General features: G+C 32.1%; 1 protein-coding gene across 7 annotated transcripts in view; it reads left to right on the forward strand.

The window, feature by feature from the left end:
- Window positions 1-24,144, forward strand: part of Pds5b (PDS5 cohesin associated factor B) — a 193,993-nt gene that overhangs the window by 117,263 nt on the left and 52,586 nt on the right. For all 7 annotated transcript variants that reach the window (XM_046454163.2, XM_046454164.2, XM_046454167.2 and 4 more), the window contains exons 18-21: window positions 2,647-2,752; window positions 5,113-5,273; window positions 17,265-17,388; window positions 20,529-20,687. In XM_046454163.2, coding sequence (XP_046310119.1) covers window positions 2,647-2,752; window positions 5,113-5,273; window positions 17,265-17,388; window positions 20,529-20,687 — 550 coding nt within the window. The remainder of the gene's footprint in view (window positions 1-2,646; window positions 2,753-5,112; window positions 5,274-17,264; window positions 17,389-20,528; window positions 20,688-24,144) is intronic.

The raw sequence follows: 24,144 nt of genomic DNA on the forward strand, positions 1-24,144 counted from the left end.
TCTGTGACATTTTCCAAAATTATTTCTTTTTACATTTGCATTCCCTTTTGTGAAATGTTGGCAGAACTTCCTCCCATCTCCTGGACTTTTCCTTAAAATATTTAAAAATATTTTATGGAAAACTCTGGGAAAAAGTGCTTTTAAAAATATAGCATACTGACTTATTATTCATCTCTGGTGCCCTTTGGGAGTATATATTAAAATTAAAATAATACTAATGACTTGTCATCTTGTATTCTATGAATCCTTTTGGATATCCTTAAGAGGTAATACTTTACCTATAAGAGAAAAATGGGTAATATTTTGTTTCTTCAAAGATGAGAGAAAGAGTATTGTAGGCACTGAGATTAACATATCAAGCTAACTGGATAAGAAAGAAAAGGGATATTTAGAAAATGATGTCATATATTTGAATTATAATATGGAGAGTTGATCCTTGAAAAGTAGATTTGGATCAGATTGTGGAAGGCCATTAAGGTTGACCGTTAGAGTTGTACTTCATTATTTGATTTTTGAGAACCACAGTTCATCGAGATGTATGATCGGAGGAGGGGAGTAGGAGAGAGACTGCTACAACAATATTGTGGTTGTCTCCTATGGTAGTGGGATAAAAAGAAAAGAACTTTATTTGCAGGAGGTTTTAAAATAGCAATCTAGATATTATCATCTTATTTCATATAGGAAATAAAGACAAGCAGACAGAAATATGAGTTTAAGTCCAGATAATAAAGAGAGTAAATAAATCTTTGCCTTTAGCAATCAGATCCTACTGATCTAGAAGATATGTTAGAACATAAACATTAACAGTAATTAGTACTGATAATGTGATTGGGAGGACTCTAAAAATGTTTTCAAGTTATAACTTATTTAATTATGAATAGGAACCATTCATAAAGTTAAATGATATTTAACTTTAAAAGATAATAAAAATATTATTATAGGAACTATTGTTATTACCATTTTATAGAGAAGGAGCAGTGAGTTAGAAAGGCATTATATTAAATTAAGAAAGTTGCTACAGAGCCCACCACACTGTACAGTAGCCTCATGAAAGAATCTGCTTTCAGTTCTATCTAGTAGTCAGCTTGCACTCATTTCATCCAACTCTGACAGTGTTAACTAATCTTTTTAGTTTCTGTATTTTTAAAGTTGAATATTTTTTAATAAGACTGAAATTCTTTTTCCTAAATATTTCTTGGCTAATTGCATCTCTTTGAGGAAAGCCTGTTATTTTTCCTATGAGGGCCTCAGAGAATTTTTTTTTTTTTCTAATTGACTACAAGAATATTTTTAAAAGGCTAACCTCAGTTTGCCTTTTAAACATGTGTTTGACATTAATAAATATTAAGTTATATATTAAGTTATTTGCTTTCTTTTGGCCTTTGATATCATATTAGGTAGTTCTGCTTTTCACATTAAAATCTATAATTAGTCTTGAAATTATTTTAGTACAAGGTAGACATAGAGATCCAACCTTTTTTTAAAGGTACATGATAGCTTGCTACTAAAAATATGGAAAAAGAATTAGATTAAAAATTTTTATTTGAAGTAAAGATAATGAAAATAGAGTAATCAGGGAAAATGATGAAAAAGAAAACACCCTCAGGAACATACTCTTAAAAGATAAATTTAAGAGATCCCTATAAGGGTGATAGATACACTTGACTCCTCACTTGATATTAAATTTGAGTATATGGGAGTTCATAATCTGCTTGAGTCAAATGTATGAAATATGATATGTCAAGAGCTTTGTAATGTTTTGAACAACTAATAATAAAAAAAATTTGAGTATATGGTATTTTTGAAGAAACATCTGGTAAATATGGAACACTGAATAATTAAATCTTATTTTATATGTTTTTTTGTGTTATTCGATCTGGCATTTTGTTACTTGATTTTGTTGAAAGAACAAATATCCATCAGTTGTGATTGATTATTTTAGGTAATTGTCAATTCCATTACGTGTTTATTTTGAAGTAACATAGGCCTGTTTTTAGAAGAAAACTTGAAAAAATTAAGTTTCCCTTTTGATCTATAGCAGCTCTTTTTTTTTATGTTCTTGTGAGGTTTTATTGTATCTGTTACATAGATATTTTTATACCTTTTAGTAGGAGGCCTGTGCTTTCTGTCTCTTAACAACTGTGCTTAACACACTGTATCTAAGATGATGTTGCCTTTTATTTTATTTTAGTATATTTGGATTAATAATTTTAGATAATTATTAAAGGAGCAAATCAAATAATATTAGCATTTTTACCTCATTTGAATGAATATGGAAAATAACTTTTTTTTTTCTTCTTTGCAGCAGTGGGGGTGTACTAGGATTAAACTGAAGGGTGTTTTACCATTGAATATTCTACATCTCCAGCCTTTTTAGTTTTTCATTTTGAGACAGGAAGGGTCTTGCTAAACTTCCCAGGTTGGCCTTGAACTTGCAGTGCTCCCAAGTAGTTGGGATTACAGGTGTGTACCATCACGCCCAGCAGAGAAGCTCTTTGAAAAGCAGCAGCTCAAATAGTTGATTGTTTTACAACAATGTTTGAAAAACCACTCTAACAAGTTTGTATGGGGCACATGTATATATAATACTGAGGAAGTTTTCTTAGATATTGCTAGTGAATGACTTGTGTTTTTTTTATACTTTAGTGCTCTTATTAAGCAAGTGAACAAATCAATAGATGGAACAGCAGATGATGAAGATGAGGGTGTTCCTACTGATCAAGCTATCAGGGCAGGTTTGGAACTGCTTAAGGTAAATATTTTTTTAAAATCAAGTGCCTAATTAGATAAATGTTAAACATATGTAGCCTATATTACTTGTTATTGAGGTTTGCCTCTAAAGTTTATATTACGTAAGATAAAATTTTCTCTGTTGTTTTAGATAATTTAGAATTTGCATATTCTAATTTGTAATTGAATGCTTTTAGGTTTAAATTCTATTATCTACCTTAGTATTAATACATTAAAATAAGGAGTATAATTTAAGATATCATTAGTAAGCAGAGCATGTGCTAATCGTTTTGTAGAATGAACCTAATTCTTCCTAAAACTCTATTGCATTTCTTATTTTGTTAGATAAAATATACTGGTGACTTTTACTGATTATATCAGTATCAGTTCATGGCTAAAAACATAAAATTGTAAAGAAAACATTCATAAGCCCTTCATACATAAACATTCATGTTTTTTGTTTCCTTTCACTTTTTTAAAAAAATGCAATTTATATAGTTGAAATTAGATCAAATATTGAATGTTGTATCTTTTCATAAAGTATAAGCATTTTTGTAGTGTTTTTTAAAGATAATATGTTTATGAATGTCGAAAAGCAGATCTGAATTTTAGCTGTTTACTAGCTCTGTGTTTTGGAGCACATTTACTTGTGTATGTTTCCTCTTTAATGATGATAACAATATCTCACAGGCAACTAAATTAAGTTGTGTACATGAATTTCTTAGCACAGTTCCTGGCTTGTAGTAAAACTTAATAGCAAACATTTTCTTTTTAGACAGTGATCAGATTAGGGGTATCAGTGATAACTATTCCTTGTTGGATATTTAGATTTTTCTAATTTTATTCTTATAAATATTAGTACTTAAGATGAATTTATTAAGATCTTTTGGAAAATAGGAGGGCATTACTGGTTTGAAAAGAATGATCAATTTTCAAAATGCTTGGAGAAGAATATATATATTTTTGTGTGTGTACATATACATACAATGTGTGTGTGTGCGTGCGCACGCATGTGTATGAATTTTTTTACATATCCTTTTACCGAGAAATTGTGCCCATCTGTAATCCCATCAGTAGTCATGAGGATACCATGTTCTTAACCTTCCCAAACATGGAATATTACAAATATTAATTTTAAAATATTTCCCAATTTGATAAGCAAAAGCAAATAATTTGCAATAATTATTTTAAGGTCGATCAACCTTCCATATATTAATCATTTTTGTTTTCCCTATGGCACTATCATTATTTTTATCTTCATTCATATATCCATTTACATCTCAATATTTTAGGTTTTTTTTTGAACACTGACTTGAATGAGCTTTTATTTTCTTTGCTTTTTTATGGGAAATATTTAATAAAGAAAAAGTAATATATGTTGCAAAATATAGTAATTAATGCCAATGTAAAGTAAGTAGAATGTTACTCAAATTGAGTGTTAAAAATATTTTTCTTTAGTGGTTTTATCTCTCCATTTATCCCCCAGATACTATTGTTCTGAATTTTGAATTCATTATTCTTTTTGTTATTCTTGATAGTTTTATGATAGTTGTCTGTCTACATGTCCCTAAATAAAATTGTTTAATTTGGTTGTTTATGAATCTTACAAGTATGGCATTCTATGCAGTACATTTTTCTGCTATTTTTTCTTCTTATATTCCATTTTGAGTCTCCATTTTTCTACTCTGAAAAATCCTCTGGAGGATTTTTATTATTTTTATGTTTTAAAATCCTACCCATCTGACTTGAAAAGTGTTTCTTGGGAGTGTATGTCTAATTTTATTTTATCCCTATAGTTACACAGTTTTCTCAGGATCATTTTTTTTTCCCCAGTGCCTTCTTTATAATCTAATATAGTTTATGTTAGGATCTATTTTTTGCTTTACTTCTGTTTCATGCTTCTTTCAGTGTAATTACTATGTTGTATTGTTACTTTATAGTATCTTTTACTATCACCAGAGTTTTTACCCTTTCCCTAAATTACTTTTTTCAAAATGTTCTTAGCTATTCTCTTCTAATTCCTTTATTTAGAAATAAAGATGCTTCACCTGATTCTTTTTTATGTCCCTTTTTTTCCTACCCTCATCACCACACCCAAATAATCCTACATAGTAATCAAAATCAAGTTTTGACTAGAATTATGTTAACATACTATTTAATTTGGGAAGAAATTATTTTTTCATGTAATGCAGTCTTCCTGCACAGGAAGATTTCTATTATATATAATAAGTTTATCATTTTATTTATAGTGCTTTCAGTTTCTTGTTAGCATAATTATTTTTGTATTGATTTGATTTGTACTATATCTGATATTTAGTATTTTGGATTTGCATTATAAGGATGAAAAGGTTTTACACATGATATTTATGACTCATTTTCTAGGTCCTCTCATTTACACATCCTATCTCATTTCATTCTGCTGAAACATTTGAATCACTTCTGGCTTGTCTGAAAATGGATGATGAAAAAGTAGCAGAAGCTGCACTACAAATTTTCAAAAACACAGGAAGCAAAATTGAAGAGGATTTCCCACACATCAGATCGTGAGTTGAACTTATTTTGATAAATGTTTTGGGCATATTGTTGCTTAAGTAATAACTAGAATCTTTTAAAGGTTTTTGGGAAATCTTGGGGAAAGATTGTCAGGTTACCTTATTCTATGCTGTTCAATGGAACTTATCCTTTCCTGGGAGAAAGCACTGATTGATATTTTAGAAGATTAATGAAAAAGCAAGGTAAACATGCCACATCTTTATGAGGCATTAGTTTTACTTAACAGATTTTGATGAACAGAATTTTATAGTAAGTCTGTCCCTGGCATATTATTGCATGGGATAAACAGTTCACTTGATTTAAAGTAGAGGGAGAAATTTCAGCAGGACTCTTTACTTTCTTCTGTGATTAAGTGTACTACTGGATCAAAATTTTCATAAGCTGTGTTTTACTTGACATAGGGATATAGGGAAGCATCAAATACTCATCTTAATAGCAGTATAATATTTTCTGTATTCTAGTGTTTCTAAGAAGTAGAATTTGAGTTGTTATTCGAGGGCTAATAGTAGTTTTCATTGTTCAAGATTCTGTAATAGCCCCAAAGAGTAAGTGTTCAATTTTTCTGTGTTACTTCTTATTTTTCTGTATATGCCTCATGTTTTTGGAGATAAGATTTGACAGGTGGTCCTGATATTGCCACAGTCATCAGTGGTTGGTTTTACCTCTTCCTCATCACTTCTGGCTTAGCCACTGTTCTAGTTAGTTGTGGTTGGGATAGCATGCTTCTTCATGCAGAAGAATTGCCTATTGCCTTTTTCCTCATGAAGACTATTGGCGCAGGTAGCTCTTAGAGTGAGGTATAAATTTTATTATTCCTTTCTAGAAACTGCTGATAAATAGGACAAAGGCATTATTTAAATAGTAATTGAAATATACCAAAATTTTTTAATAATAGTCTCTTTGGTAAGAAGGAGAAATCTTATTGTTTGGAACTGCCTTATTAATTTCTAAGTGAGTTCAGAGTGTAAGTTTTTCTATGGAATGGCATGGTGGCTCTTGTAGACAGATCAGAGATCAGAGTTTGACCCTCACTACCATCATCGTATGTACCATTTACGGAATACCTACATAATATACTGTCTCATATGAATTTTATAATAATTCAGTGAAGTATGATTATTATCCTAATCTTCCAAGTGAGGAGTCTAATGTTCAATGAGGCAATTGGTTCTGGGTCATATAACTAACAAGAGCAGGGGCATGACTACATTTATGTTCGTTGACTCCATGCCTACAGAAACATAACCATTATGGTACAGTTCCTTTTTTAAAAATATCTTTTTAGATATTGATGGACCTTTATTTTATTAATTTATTTATATTCAGTGCTGAGAATCGAACCCAGTGCCTCATACATGCTAGGCAAATGCTCTACCACAGATTCACAATTCTGGGGGGGAAGGGGGGAGGGAGCTTTCTTTCTTATTTAGAACTTTGAACAAGTTTTATTTGACTTATTCATTGGGGATTTATATTATCTTTATTCTAGATTGTGTTTCCTATTATCCTTTGTGTTTTAAAGAAACATTGTTTGACCTTGGCACAGCGCCACACCCCTGTAATCCCAGTGAATCAGAAAGCTGAGGCAGTAGAACTGCAAGTGTGAGGCCACCTCAGCAACTTGGTGAGGCCCTAAGCAACTTAGCGAGATCCTATCTTAAAAAAAGGACTAGGAATGTAGCTCAGTGGTAAAATGCCTCTAGGATCAATCCCCAGTGCTCACAAAAAAACCCCCAACAAAACAGAAAACATTGATGTATTTTTAAGAGAACTAAAAGAACAAGGTTGAAAGGTTGACATTTTAAAATACTCAAGGGCATTTTAAAATGTGCTACTTTAATATGGAATTGAAACACTTAAAATAACTTGGTTTATATGCTGAGTATATTTTAAATGTCTCTCATGAAGAGAATTAACTGATATTGAATGCTTGCTGTGTATATACACTATTCTCAGTAATTTATTGTATATGCCTTCCAGGAGATAAAATATGAACATTTTGTGTTTTAAATTATTAAATTGGTAGTTAATGTTGAGGAAAAATGATGAGTATGTGAATGTTCATTAAATTTTCTTCTCTTGAATTGACCAAAATAATTAAAAAGAACCAGAGGAAAATATAATTAAATAGAATGTACTACAAAGAACTGGCACCAGGTATGCCATTTAGACTAAATTAAATAATACATATCCCTAAATCAGGTATATAAGGCATTTATAGTAAGTATCTTCTTATTTGGTAATTTAGAGGGGAGACTATAAGGTAGAGATAGGCTTTGAGAGAAATAAGGAAAACCTGGTTTCACCTGTAATATTAATACAGGAGAGGCATTGTAATAATTTTTTATTAGGCCAGTCTATTGTTCTTAGTTGGAAAAATAATGATCCAAGGTGTGATAAGAAGGGAACTATTGGGGCTGGGGATGTGGCTCAAGCGGTAGCGCGCTTGCCTGGCATGCGTGCGGCCCAGGTTCGATCCTCAGCATCACATACAAAACAAAGATGTTGTGTCCGCCGATAACTAAAAAATAAATATTGAAATTCTCTCTCTCTCTCTCTCTCTCTCTCTCTCTCTCTCCCTCCCTCCCTCCCCCTCCCTCCCTCCCTCTCTCACTCTCTCTTAAAAAAAAAAAGAAGGGAACTATGAAGGAAATATTTAACTATTAACAGGAAAAGAGAAAATTATGTGCTTCAATGGATGGTGAATTATGATGTTCTCTTCTGACTCAGCTTTTCTCTCAGGAGTTTGAATCACCCCAAAGTAGGAAAACTAAGAGTCCTTTTATAGCCCATATTCCAAATGGAACTGATTGTCATCTTTTTAAGGCAATTTTTTTTTTTTTTGTACTGAGATTGAACCCAGAAGCACTTTAACACTGAGCTACACCTGCAGCTATACCTTTTTACTTTTTATTTTGAGACAGTCTCTCACTGAGTTGCTGAGGGTGTTAAGTTGCTGAGACTGGCCTTGAACTTGCCATCCTCCTTCTGTTTCAGCTGAGTTGCCAGGATTCCTTGTCCTTTTTAACGAATTTTGGGGAGAAATTACACAAGAGACAAGGATTCACTACTTACAGTCCTGATTGAGTCACTATAGTTGGAGTAGGAGTATTGGTATTAATTTATTTTTCCTGGTACTGGGAATCAAACCTAGGACCTCACACATGTGAGGGAAGTGCTCTACCACTGACCTATGTCCTTACTCCTTGATGTTAAATTTTAAAAGATGTATTCAGTGTCTAGTCTGCAGAGAGACACTTTCGTTTAAAATGTCATAGTCAGAAACAAGTTCCTTACTCCCAAAATAATTAACAGAATACAAATTAGCTAACAAAATCTTTGTAAACATTTTAGCATTCATGAAATTGTTGATAAATAAGTACTATTTAGAAAATTGAGTTTTTCAAGATAAAAAGAAAATTGTAGTTGCTTTAAACTGCCAAGAAAGTTAAACAACTAATGTCATCTGGGGGAAAAAAGAGGGAGAACAAAAATAAGATAATAAAGGGAAAGAAGCAAAGGTTAAGAAGAACTAAAATATCTTTACATTATATAATTTTATAGCTAGCATAGAATAGAATAAACAATATAGAAAAAATGGGGCATGAGGAAGTTGTATAGAATGTGGAGAAAATGGTCAGAAAATGAAGGCAGTTAAAGAGAATGAATTGCAGTTAGTGAAAAACCATTATTGGTTTTTCTGGAGAAGAAAGCTGAGTAATGGGAAATGAAAATATTCAAGAAAATAGCAATAACAACAACAATAATAGTAATAATAAACTTTTTAGAATTAATCTGGAGATCAGGTACTTGTATTTTAAGAAAATAACCTGGTACAATTTACTGAATTATGGGAGTGGGTTCCCAGAAATGAGACATAAAGAAAAAAAAGATAATGTACAGCAAAAGGAAATGAGACTGAATTCTTTTCAACTAATAATTTAACACCTGGAGAGTTTTGAAGAAAAAGGAATATAACTAAAGAATTCCCTTGCCATCCTAAGTTGTGTGTAAGTAAAGGCAAATGAAAAGCATCTTCAAGTATAGAGGGCTCTGAAAATGTATTTTCCTTTTTTATTTTGAGATCACTTCTTCTATCCACTTGTATGCCTTTCTCATTGGAATTTGTTTGCGTATGCCATTAAATTTGCCATTTATTTTCTTCTTATTTCTATATGTCCTACATAAATACTCTTGAATATTTACTTTCAAACATGGCTATGAAAATTCATTTGGAAAACTGCATTGTCTTTTTTTTTTTTATTTTAAAGGATAATGCTAAAAAGTAAAATTGCCTTATGAGGGGGGAAGAAAAAACCTAATAGACTATAATTATAAAAGAAATTGAGAAAATTTATTCTCTAATAAAAGCACTAAGAAAAGGAGGGGGGAGGGGGAGAGAGATTGATTTCATTTCAAATCTGTGAGAAATCAGGAATTCTGATTCTTTTTAATTGTTCAGAATGTGGGATTAAAAAAAGAAAAGCACTCAATTCTTTAAAGCATGGATGCTAAAACTGAATGAAATACACTTTCCTAAAAGAAAGCTAAGACAAATCTTAGTAATGATTTCTGTGTAAGTGAAATTTTCGCAAATAGAATTTTACTGTAGTAAAATAAGAGTATATTGTGGCCAGATGTAGTTTATTCTAGGAATACCAAGAGGATTGGTATTATTAAGCTTCATATTCATGTTTATAATTTATTATATAAGTAGGAAAAAGGGGATACCATAAATCATTTTGATAAATGCTGAAAGTGCTTCTGATTTAAAAATAAGAATCAGTCTACTACTAACTGAATTTAATTTTATAGGAATAAATATAACATAATGAATATTTCTCAAACCAGTACAGTACAGTACAGTAAAACATTAGAAATATTTCCCATAAAATCAGGAACAAGATAAGAAACAACACCATCCCTGTGATTATTTAACATTGTTTTTGAATATTAGCCAGTGTAATTGCATAAGACAATAAGAGGAACAAGTATTGGAAAGTCAAAAACAAAACTAATAATTTTTCGTGGAAAATCCAGGAGAATAAACTGAAAAACTACTAGAAACAGGGTAGCAAAAACAAATATGTTAAAATTCAAAACTTTTCTTATATATCACTAACTATATATCAACATTTAGAAAACATAGAGTGAAGCATTAGAAAATCTAATAGTAAAGTGTACAAAAAATTTGCAAACCTTTAATGGTAGATGAGAAGTATAATATTTAATATTATAAATAACATTGATCAGGAAAAATTAGGTTGCCCAATAAATAACTAGGAAGCTGTTTTCAAAAGAAAAATGAATCTAGTCTGTTTTCCTTGATTTTTACATATATTCAAGTGAATCCCAGCTAAAGTCTTAATGTATCTAAGATTTTAAATACACAAAATGAGTACTAAAATATTAATATGGTTCTATAGTTTTTGTTTTTTGGGGAGGGGACACTAATATGAAGTCATAAATCAAGTATTAATGGATGGGATTTTAAAAAAAACTTTTTTATTAAAAATATTTATGAATCCCCTAGTGGAGGGTATTGAAAATGAACTGGATGGGCTCTCTGCCCTTATTTTTTAGTGTTGTGTATGGAAGAACTACTATTCAGATAAAAGCCAAAATCTTAAAACGATGTTGAAGTGATGTGCTGGAAAACTATTTTCAATATGTATAACTTTTAAAAGTTTAATTTCTCCAATTTATAAAAACTCTTAACGAAGGAATAACAAATAAGTCTCACAGTGGAATGTTAGCAAATGGAAGAACAGAAAATTCTTTCAGCCTTCCAAGTCATGAAAATGTGTTTGTGTAAACAAGGAAATACAAATAAAAACAATTGAATTATATATATCCAGCTTTAGTTAGCATTCTAGTGATGTTGTCCTTACTGGAATGCGAATATATATCCATACAGCCATTCTGGGTTGGTAACGTGGGTAATGCATTCAGTCGTAAAATGTGTGTAGTCTTTGCTCTGCAGTTTCACTTTTAGGAACTTATCCTGGAGATAATTTGAAAAGATACCCACATAATCATTATGTGGGCCAAAATCCTCTCAGACAGACAGAAACTATACTAGGTATTTTAAACAAAAATATATTAACACAGGTGTGTGGAGGATGAAAGATCAAAAAATTGCACTGATAATCCAGAGGTAAGAATTGCTGTAAGTAGCTGCTATGCTGGCCTGGGAAGAAATGGTGTTCAGAGGTAGAGGAGCTGTGTCAGTATTGCCCACCTTCCTGCAAGGTGTGATGGGCCTGAGAGCAGTAAAGTTATTACTCAGAAGGCCTAAAGAAGCTCTAGTGTCTCTTTAGAGGAAGCCAGCTCTCAAAGTAGTCTGGAAAATGTGGATTTATATCTCCAGAGTCTCAGAGCAGTTTATAAGGGGATAGATTTAAAGTTCAGAGACAGTGTGTAAATAACTACTAGCTCAGGAATATTTATGGTATTGTTGAGTTTAACTCTAAATGTTCATCAGTATAAGATTGGTTATATTAGTTACATTAGTTTTGGTGTAGTTATACACTAAAGAGCTATTTGGCTGTCAAGCAGTATCTGACAATGAGAAGGTTAATGTTAAGCAAAATTCATCATAGAAAGGTCTATACAACATTGTTAGGTGAAAGATGTTTCTAAATTGTGTATTTTATGTTCTTATTTCTTTAATAATATGTTTATGCATTAATAATATGTCTAGAGAAATTTTAAAAGCATGTTCCAAAAAGTGTTGGATATTATTTCAGAATGTTGGGATTTGGGGGGATTTTTCTTCATGCTTTTAGTGTATTTTTTCAGTTTTCTTTTTTGGAGTTTTCTACATGTATGATTATCATCAGGAAAAATATTTTTTTAATTTGTGGAAAGAAAACTAATCAAGGAATAAGGAATTTCTTCTAATAGGAAAAAGAGAGAAAGTAGAGGTAGCTGCTTTATTTACTTCCATTTACTTCTAAGGTCTGCTGAGTACTTCAGAATTCATGAAATTATTTTTTCTTCCTTATGTTCATTGTTTTGTTTTCTGTAAATGAGTATGCAAAACATTGTACCCACTTAGAGTTTCACATAATCAACTTAAAAAATCCCAGATACAGTTGTTTATTACTTGTGTGATCTATGATTTTTTTCTTTGTTACTGAGAAAAGATATTGATGTTTATATTATTGAATTAGATTAATTTGGGTCTTATCTGGAGAATTTGGTTGACTAAATTAACCACAGAAAATAATGTTTAATGTCTGGAATGTTTATGGTATTGTTTGGTTACTAAGTATCAACAGATGCAAATATCTATTGATACTTGGTAACCAGTGGTGATATTCTCATTGTCTTACCCTCTTCACTAAATAGTTGAACACTTTCATAAAAAGGAACTCCTAATCTATGTTTTGATTTTCAGTGTTGCATTTGTTTAGGAAAGGCAGGGTAAATATTTTAGTCTTTTATTTTATTTAATAGTGTTAACAAACTAATGTTCTCCAAAGATGACCAGAGTGTTGGTTTTTAAAGAATGTGTCATTTTAAACTCATGAATTTACAGATACTTGTGTTTCAGTCAGTTCCAATGAACACGTTGATTGATGCCCACATTGTTCTAGTCATAACCCTGGGAGTTTATTCAAGTTGGCCCTGGGTCCCTTTGAACAATCCAGTAGTCTTTATAATTTCTTTACTGTCTCTTCTAATTTCTTTACTATTTGGTATGACAGGATGTTCCAGGCCTATCTAGTACATGTCTAGCCTGCAACTATAATTGGCTCTTTTCCCAAGGAGCCCAGGTTCCTTTTCATGGGAATAGCATTAAGAAATCAGAAAGCGAGTCCTGTGGGCACTAATTGCTAACATGTATGACATGGTTCTGGGAAAATTCATAAGACATAGTTCGCAAAATTTTTTGAAAGGTAAAATGCCCTGTGTGTTTATCCTGATTCTTGTATTTCAAATTTAACACTATAGGCTTTTTACTGAACCTCATCAATTTTGTTTGTTTTTCTTTTTCCTGTGTGAAGATGGCATAGGATAAAACTGTTATATACTAACTCTTGCTTTATCCCATATTCTATTCATACCAGTCTCAGTATAGCAATAGCACCACAAATTTAATCCCTAAAAATGTTTGTTTACTTGTTTAGGTAGTTCTCTTTGTATGTGGGGTATATCACATTAGAGATCTGTAGTTAAATTTCTTTCTGTGCTTTAAAGTTACTTGGAATAATACTTTTTTTGGGTAGTTAAGCCATTACATGGATACTCATTGCATTCATATTTATTTATTTTGGGGGTACCAGGGATTTAACCCAGGCCAAGCCACATTCCCAGCCCTTTTTTTAAATTTTAATTTTGAGTTGGGGTTCTGCTAAGTTGGTGAGGCTGGTTTGAACTTGTAATCCTCTTGCCTCAGCCCCTGATTCCTTGGAATTACAGGTGTGTACCACTGCACCTGGCTCATTTTATTTTTTAAGATGTTGCTCTTTTAAAATTTAACGTTAGTTTTATATTATGTGAAGTAATTCAGTGTTGATAAAAATCTAAAAGAAGCAAAATGTAGTCTAGGAAGTCTACTATCCCTTAACTTTCCATTCTATTACTTTCCTATAGATGAAAATATGTATTCACATACCCCTTTTGATGAATAAATTATAACATACACCATACACAGTTCTACCTTTCTTTTCTTTAGCTACATATACTGGAGGTGGTTCCATATTTAAATATAGAGATCCTTATTTGTTTTGTGGATATATCTTTATTTATTTAACCATTTCCTTATTTGTGGACATTTGGGTTGTTTCAGGTATTATAAATAATCCTATAGTGTTCCTTTTGCATGCATCTTTTGTTGTTTTTGACAGTTATCTTTGAGAGTGGTTGCAAAAAGTCAAAGAGTAAAATGCGTATATAATTATGCTAGGTATTACTTATTCCCATTCATATTGATTATATATTGTACATCTTCAGTAGCAGTGTGCCTGATTCTCAACATACTATTGTTATGAAATGTATCTCTTTTTAACTTTGGTCATCTTCCTTATTCTGCTAATCTTTGAGAATAGTATAGCCATTGCTACTTTCTTTTGTATTAGTGTTTGTTATGGCATATTATTTTCTATTTTTTAAAAACTCTTTTAGTTCTTCCTGGGACTTGGTATTTAAAGTGGGTGGGGTTCTTACAAATATCTTAATTAGGGCTTTGCTGTTGTTGTTACTTATGTTTCTTTGTTATTAACTTGGTTGTTTTTGGTCCAGTTTGACAACGGTCTTTCAGTTAGACTGTTCAGACCATTTGCATTTAATATAATTATTGATATGGTCAGTTTTGAGACAGGGTCTTGCTAAGTTGCCTAGGGCCTCAGTAATTTGCTGAGGAAGGCTTTGCATTTTCAATCCTTCTGCCTTGGCTTCCTGAGTTGCTGGGATTACAGGTGTGAGCTGCCAAACCTGACCTTATTTAATTTTATTGTTTCTGTTGCTACATCCTCAATTCACATATCTTTTCTTCTGCAGCATATAATTTGCTTTTAATCCCATCCATGTATTTTTCATTTAAAATATTGTGTTTTTATGTTTATTTTAAATTCCATTTTTGTCTCATATTTTATTTCTATCCTTGTTTCTATCTTGGGCATATGGAACATATTTCTTTGAACATATTTATAAGATATGTCTTAATGTCTTTGTAATTCCATATTTGTGTCACTTCTAAGTCTGTTTCTGTTGATTAATTTTCCGCTTGGTTATTAGTGTTCTTTATGCTGTTGGTTGTAGAAATGAGTTACCAGAACTGACTGTGTTGAGGAAAAAATTTTTTTTAATTACTTTTTACAGATTATAATTATTAACATGTTATATATAAATTAATGGGATTCACTGTAATATTTTCATACATATGCATCCTGTGCATTGATTATTTTCACCCACCATTCTGTTGTCTACCTCTGTTCCCACTCCTCTTCCCGGGGGCTAAGAGTTCTTTTTCAGCTTTCAAGTCTCTTTGGGGTAGGGGAGATTTTCTATCCTACTGCATTCCTACATTATTTTCCTTGTCTTGGGTAACTTTTTCTCATATATATCATGGATCATTTTCTAGCCAAAAATTGGGTATACCCCTCTGTGGATTCCTAGTACTCACACTGTCTTCTTTTGTGGCGTCCTGTTCTTTAATACTTTACCCTTGAAGTCAGAGCTGCCGCCTTCTACCTGAATTTCAATCTCTTTCTCATTTCCGTCTTTATTTGAGTTACTCCTTTAAAAAAAATATTGTTATTATTTCAATACAGAGGGTTGAACTGAGGGGCATTTTACCACTATGCTATACCTCCAGCTCTTTATATTTTTCATTTTAAGACTGGTTCTAGTGGGTTACAGAGATTGCCTTCAACTTGCCTTCCTCCTGCCTCAGCCTCCTGAGTAGCTAGGATTATACATGTGGGCCACTGTGCCTGGCTTTCGTTACTTCTTGTACTGTGGCTTGGGAATTGTCTCCTTGGATTAAGCTGGGGAAGATGTAATAATTGTTTGCCATCTTTTAAGACCTGTTGCCTATTGTCTAGTGCCTGAAACCTTTAACATATTTAGTTTGTTTTCTGGCTAAGTCAAGGGAATAAATCCAGTTTCATTTACATCATCTGCAGCAGACATTCTCTTGGTGCACTTTTAATTTCCTTGCTTGTTTTTGATTAGAGTGAAAGTAAACATTTTTTTCATATATTTCAAGGTAATATTGTCTTTCTTTAACACATTTTTTAAAAAAATTTTGTTTTAGTTGTAGATGGACCCAGTACATTTATTTTATTTACTTATTTTATGTGGTCCTGAGGACCAAACCCAGTGTCTCACACATGCCAGTCAGGTGCTCTACCACTGAGCCACAGCTCCCAGCCCTAATATTGTCTTTTGATGATCTTTGTACCTTTTCATGTCCAGCCCATTTTTCTATGGTATTATTGGTCTTTTCATTTTCTATTTTTGGACGGCTTTTTATGTTAGGGATAACAACTCTTTTTCCATATAATATGAAATCTTAATGTTCCTGTTCAGTTTTTTGTTTGGCTTTTAATTGTGCTTTGTATTGGTATCATGTGAGATTCTACTCTTCAACTGTGATGAGTTATTGTATCTCTGAATTCTTCATATTGGTTTGGTATTGGGCAGTGAGAAAGATTGCTTTTACCATGTGATGTTTGAATAATAGTTAAGAGCACCGTCTTTATTCAATCTTCATTGTAAGGTTTTGAGTGGTAGAATGATGTGATACATGGGTGTTCTTCCAGGTAGCTACATGACTTCACTCCTCATCTCCCCTAGAATTCTGCTCAAGCATTACTTTATCAGAAGGGGCCTGTATTTAAAATTCTCTTTTACATTCCCCTCTTCACTTTTATCTTTCTCCTCCTTTTCTTTTTTCCCCCTCTATAGTAGTTATCACAATTTGATATAACACATTTATGTTATCATTTGTCTTATTTCTAAGATGCTGGTAGCATGAAGACAAGGATTTGGGGCCCTTAATAGTGCTCAACTCATAATACTGCTTAATGAGTATTGGTTAATCTGATTTCCCTTTGTGTAGGTTGTTCTGGCACAAAGCAAAAGATGAATTGGAAGAGGCAGACTTCAGAAAGAACACAACCTCCCATCACAGTGGTCTAGTTGAAAGGTGGCAGAAACTTTGTTAGAGTGATAGCAGTGAGAATAAAGAGAAAGGCCTCATGGGAATGCCATTAGAAAGGAGTGGATTATCAGCCTTATTTGTACTTATAATTATCGAATAAAAATTTTAAAACAAAATACCTGTATTTGGTTTATATTGGTAATATAGACATTTGTAAGGCAAAATTATAGGCCATTGAAAGTGAGTCTGAGTAGATCTCAGTGATTAGTTTTTGGTCTCACAAAGCTTAAAAAAACAAATATTAAAGTATCTGACAAATCATACTAGTTTTTCTGGTTTATTGTTTTTCTTTGATTTTTATTTTTAGAGCATTGCTTCCTGTTTTACATCACAAATCTAAAAAAGGACCCCCTCGTCAAGCCAAATATGCCATTCATTGTATCCATGCGATATTTTCTAGTAAAGAGACCCAGTTTGCACAGATATTTGAGGTAATGAGAATTTTCTTTATTTCATACATCATTACTAAAAAGGAAATATTGATGACTTTTGCAGAATGTTTACATTATTTTGTACATTTTCAGAATTTAAATCAGGGAAAATCAACATTGATAAATGATTAAAACATGAAAATTTCTGATTATTCAGTTGTTTAACACTGATTCAGATTCAGAAATCAAATTATATAATACTTTTTGACATTGCTTTATATATTTGCATTTGGAGACTTACTGGAGGGTAATTACATATCAAATTATAGTTATTGATAGTAGGTAACAGATGATTATTCTGTCAGTTTACAGGTTTAAAAATTTGAATTCTGTTTGAGGTACTGAGGGTATAGGGTTTGGACATCAATATTAATTGGTATTTAAAGTAAGTAAGTTTATACTTTTATGACTAACTGAAGTATGTTTCAGATACAAAGTGTGTCTTTTCAGTATACATTTGTATTATTTTCTATACACTTTAAATTACTTGCACCTAAATATTTATTGCAGTCTTTTATAACTAAGGACTGTCTTTGAAACTTGTTATTGCAAATAAAAGTTATAAAAATCTGTAAAATCCTAATTTATAATTTTACTTTAGGAACTTTCAGTGAAGTCAAAACAATTTGGAAAACATGCCAATGGTATCTACTATAGATACTTGTAATCTCTTATTAAGTAGTTTTTATGCTAATTTTGTCATATTTTCATGTATTATGTTAAACTGTGAGAAGGAAGAAAAGTGCTCTCTTCTTCCAAACAACTTTTTATTTTATGTTTTTTTTCTGTAGATTATAAATAATTTAATTTTTGTGCATTTGGATGTGGGTTTTTTCCTATAGTTTGTTTTTGTGTATGAGAATGGCTTTAATAAATTCATATTGACCTGTGAGAAACTTGTTTTTCTTTTTCTTTCTTTTCTCTCCCTTTTTTTTAAATTAGTTCTAATCAGTTATACATGACAGTAGAAAGTTCTTTGATTCATAATACACAAATGGAGCAGAATTTTTCAGTTCTCTGGTTGTAAATGAGTTAACAGTATTCAAGCAGTCATACATGTACCTAGGATAATGATATCCGTCTCATTCCACCATCTTTCCTACCGCCTGCTTTTTCTTCTTTATCTCTTTTTTAATTTTTGTAATTGGCTCTTGAACCCAGGGACACTTAACCACTGAGCCACACCTCCAAGCCTTTTTTTTTTTTTTTTTGCTTTTTACAATTTTGAAGACAGGGTTTTGCCAAGTTGTTTAGAGCCTCACTTAGTTGCTGGGGCTGGCCTGGAAATTGCATTCCTCCTGCCTTAGCCTCCAGAGTTGCTGGGATTGAAGGTGTGTGCCATTGTGCCTGGCTGCTTTTCTTGATTCATCTTTTTGTTTCATTGATGATGATGAGAGTAAGTTGTGCTTTTAGAGTACTTTTATTATTATTATTTTTTTAAATATTTTATCTGTTACTTAATTTCATCTTCACTAGCATCCCAACTGTATTCCTTTAACTGTAACGGTCAAGTTTTGGAGAAAATGTTTCCTAGATATCTCTGGCCTTTTTGCGGTTGCTGTTATGTCAGGATCTGACTGTTAATTTTGCTTTTCCAGAAATGTTTTTATTAATGTAACTATAATATCAAACTCTTTATAATAAACTAATTGAAAAAGTTATTTATGCTATCATAATTTTGTTGACAATATGAACAACAAACTGGCACTTAGCTAGGTGTACTTTGTAAGTACTAAGGGAGTTTATCAGGTGGCATGAAGTAAACTCACTTAAATAGATTTTGGACTAAATTAAGCCTATGTTGCCCTAATCTGTTAGCAAAAAACCTCAGTTCTCTATTGCTTTTCAAGCTTGGAATTATGGTGTTCAGTGTCAGGTAATAGGGCACAAATGTTTCAGTAAAATGCAACATTAAAATTTATGATAGATAATGTATTCACTTGCTTTCAAATTAGAAGATGGAAAGAGAATATGCAGTAAAAAGTCCACTACCCTTCTGTTCCTTCCCACTTATTTAGTTATTTTCTCATATGCAGCCATTGTTATCTGTTACTAATGTCCTTTTCTAGAGATACTTTGTTTGTATTGGAGAAGGAATATACAAGTATATACACAAAATACAATTTGGTCCCTGATTGTTTCGATTATTCCAGTGATAGCACTCTTCTGATTTTCCTAGTTTTATTAACAATACCTTTTGGACATCATTCTATAAGAGTAAGTGAAAGTTTCTTCGTTCTTTTGTTTAGACAAAATGCATATTAATGGTTAGATTTCTTTTCAGAAAAACAAAAATCATTTTTTTTTAAAAAAATATTTATTTATTTATTTATTTTTGTTTTCGGCGGACACAACATCTTTGTTTGTATGTGGTGCTGAGGATTGAACCCGGGCCGCACACATGCCAGGCGAGCGCGCTACCTCTTGAGCCACATCCCCAGCCCAACAAAAATCATTTTGTTATCGTGTTTAATAAAGACACCCAAAATTCAATTGACTATAGACATAGTAAAGGCTTATGTCTTGCTACTGAAAAGTCCTGTTGGACGTTTGGCTGGTTAATCAGTAGCTTACGAACAGACTCTTTCTGAATAGTGGCTTCTCCTTAAGTCCCATCAAATGCTCGGAATTAAATCATCCACTGAGTACAGATAGACCCTGTGGAAATGACATCCTGCTTATGCCTGCCTTAGTGCAGATGTGGCATACTTCACTTTCATTTCTATTCCCTTGACCAGAACTCATATGTTCTCACCTAACTGCAGAGGAAACTGCAAGTGGAATCATCTTATTGCCCAGGAAGTAGAAGCAAAGTGGACGTTTGTGAGCCCTGACAGTCTCTAATATATTCATATAAAAGACCATAAAATATATGCTACATAATAGGATTTTACAGGCTGAAATGTTTCTTTACCTACTTCTAAACTATGACTTGGGCAAAACTGAAAATGTTTAAACTTAATGTGTTCTAGACATAGATAATCCTATAGAAATCTAAACATAACCTTAAGTTACTACCTACACCAGGTATGTGCATTGAAACTTTTGTAGTTTTTGAAATTCAAAGATGAAATATGTTAATTTTTATAATCTTTATTATATAGAGAGAGTTGAATATATTTTCCTCCCTTCATTTTCAGCCTCTGCATAAGAGCCTAGATCCAAGCAACCTGGAACATCTTATAACACCATTGGTTACTATTGGTCATATTGCTCTTCTTGCACCTGATCAGTTTGCTGCTCCTTTGAAATCTTTGGTAGCTACTTTCATTGTGAAAGATCTTCTCATGAATGATCGGGTAATTTATATTTTTTAGATTTGTGTTCTTCATAATGTTATCTGCTAAAATTTTATGCAGCAGAGTAATAAACTGACGGTAATGACATTTCCATTTGGCTGCCTTTATTTTAGGCTTTTTAGTTTTTATTAACTGTGCTCTATCTCCATTATAAGTAAAATAACATTGAAGCAGCTCTTTAGTTGAGCATAGGCATATCACCTGAAATATATATGTGATAAATGTATCACCTGATTCTATTCAGCTCTACAGGAGGTTAATTTTCATAAGGACATCTATTTTTAAAATGTACAGATTGACTAAACAGTTCACAGTTTGTTGTCATGACTGTGGTTGGTCTTTTTCTTGAATAAAGTAAAAAAAAAAAAAAAAAAAACCCTGGTAGAAAATTTTGGGAAAGAAAAGAAATAATGATTTTGTTTGTCTTTGACTTGTGTTTATTTGGGGCTTGATGCCCTGTAGTCACATGAAATTTTATGCTTATATGTATATATGTATATTTAGATGTGTATACACATATAAATGACTTGTAGATAGCTATCAGTTATGTATCTTCTGTACCCTCAGCACTGTATTAGGATCTCTAGAGGATCAAAAGAAAAATGAACTTCTAAAAATACTTAAAATATGCATATTTTAAGTGCACATCTGCCACATGTGTTATATACATCATTATTCTGATCGTCCCTTTAATACATCTTGATACTTTTAAATTATTAAGTTTAATACCTTGATACTTTTAAGCTGAGAGGTTATGGAAAAATAGTTTACAGAGATAATAACTGTTGTTGTATATATTAGATTTCTGATGATTTGTGGCTGTGTAAATCTAGTGGTCTAAATCTCTGTGATTTGGAGGCCAAGGGCCTATTTTAATTTCCATAGTCTACCAGTTTCTTTGCCTGTATTCTTGACCTGTCCCTATCATTTCCCCTGTGGATAGTAGTGTGTGTGTTGGAGGAAGTGTATTTCCATCCTTTAGATCGTGTTTGCTAATCATGTGTTTAAAATTTTCTATATCCTATATTCTTTTTCTTTTTTATGGTCCTGGAGATTGAACCTAGGGACTCACACATTAGGCAGTCTCTTCCATTGAGCTACATCCCTAGTCCTTTTTAATTTATTTTGAGACAGGGTCTCACCAGTTGCCCAGGCTGGCATGGAACTTTGGATCCTCCTGCCTCAGCCTCCTAAGTAGTTGGTATTACAGGTGTGTGCCACTGTGCCCTGCCTGTTTTATTTTCCTTAATTAAAAAGTTTAATTGAATTTATCAGAAAAGAACACATTTTATAATGGTGCTGCTTTTTAAATTACCACAAAGTTAACTTTGAATAAATAAGTTGTCCAGGTAATGAAATATATAAGTATATGACCATCACCCCTAAAACTCTTTTTCTTCCCTTTCCTGTCATTACCTCCTTGAAGGTAATGATTTTTACAATCACTTTTACCTGTTTTTAAACTCTTATAGATGGAACTGTCAGAATAATTTTTTGTATTTTTTTCCTTGCTGGGGATTGAACCCAGGACCTCAAACATGCTAGACAAGCCCTCTACCACTGAGTTACATCTGCAACTACACAGTAAATTCATTATCTGACTTCCTTCATATAATATTATATTCTTGAAATCAGTTCATATTATTGCACATAGAAGTTGGTTCATTTTCATTGCTGTATTGTATAGTATTGTTTGTACCATAATGTACCTGTTCTTTTGCCACATACTTAGATGGTTTCCAGTGTTAAATGTTGAGGTTATTAATATTTGCTTAAGTATATTTTTGTGCCCTGATGTGTGCATTTCTTTTGGGGTGTGATTGCTGTGTCACAGGGTATTGTATAAGTTCAGATTTAATAGCTTTTGCCAAACTGTTTTTCAAAATGTACCAGTTTTTTTTATCTGTAATGAATGAAAGTTCTAGTTGTACCATTTTTCTTTTCTATTAGATGTCTCATACTATATCCATTTTATGAGCAAGTAATAGCATTTTATATGTATGTATACACACACACAACTTATTTTATTTTTTCCATAATTTTTATTGGTGCATTATAATCATAAATAATGGTAGGATTCATTGTTATATATTCATAAATGCACATAATATAGCAATATAAATTGGCAATATTGTTCCCAACTATATCTTCTTTCCCTCCCCTCTTACTTCACTCTGGTCCCTTTCATCTACTTTACTGGTCTCCCTTTCATTTACATGAAATTTCCCCCTATTTTTTCTTTTCCTTTATGCTTTCTAGTTTCCACATAACAAAATGTACAACCCTTGACTTTCTAAGTTTGGTTTATTTTGCTTAACATAACCTTCCGTCCTGTAGATGACATAATTTCATTCTTTATGGCTGAATAAAAGTCCATTGTGTATATATGTCAATTTTTTTTATCCATTCATACATTGATAATACATGTAGGCCAGTTCTGTAGTTTGACAATTGTAAATTTTGCTGCTTTAAACATGGCTATGCAAGTATTGCTATAATATGATGACTTTTAATTCTTGAGAATAAATACTGAGAAGAGTGGTATACCTGGGTCAAATGGTGATTCTTACTCTTTTGAGGTACTTATATTCTGATTTCCATAGTTGTTAGGTACTAATTTAAAATCCCACCAACAGTGTGAAATGGTTCCTTTCTCTCTGTATCTCTCCAGGATTTATTGTTGTTTGTAATCTTGGTAGCTGCCATTCTACTGGAGTGACATGAAATCTTAGTGTAGTTTTGATTTGCATTTTCCTAATTGCTAAAGATGCTGAACATTTTTTCATGTGTGTGTTGGTCTTTTTTGTTTGTTTATATTTTGTGGTACTAGGGATTAAACCTAGTGGTGATTTACTACTGTGCCACATTGCCAGTCCTTTTTATTTATTTAGCAACTTAGGAACTCACTAAGTTGCTGAAGCTGTCCTCAAACTTGAGATCCTCCTGCCTCAGCTTCCTGAATTTCTAGAACTACAGATATGCATGGCACTGCCCAGCTGTTTCTTCTTTTGAGAAGTGTGTGTAGTTCATTTGCCCATTTATTAATTGGGTTATTTGGGTTTTTTTAATGTTAAATTTTTGATATTTTAAAATTTGATATTTTGGATATTTATCCTCTGTTAGAAGAGTAGCTGTCAAAGATTTTCTCCCATTCTGGAGATTTTTCTCTTCATGCTGTTGTTTCTTTTGCTGTGCAGAAGCTTTTTAATTTGATACCATCAAATTTATTAACTCTTGGTGATATTTCCTGAATTTTAGGAGTCCTATTGAGGAAGTTGTTGCCTGCACCTATATGTTGGAATGTTGAGCCTATGTTTTCTTAATAGGAGTTGGATAGTTTCTGATCTTTTCCTGGGTCTTTGATCCATTGAGTTGACTTTGGTGGTGGGTAAGAGATAAGGATCTAGTCTCCTTATTCTACATATGGATAACCAGTTTTCCCAGTACCATTTGTTTA

This window comes from Marmota monax, unplaced genomic scaffold (assembly GCF_021218885.2).
Source record: "Marmota monax isolate L192 unplaced genomic scaffold, Marmota_monax_Labrador192_F-V1.1 WCK01_AAM20220418_F8-fsc00011, whole genome shotgun sequence".
Classification (NCBI taxonomy): Eukaryota; Metazoa; Chordata; class Mammalia; order Rodentia; family Sciuridae; genus Marmota; species Marmota monax.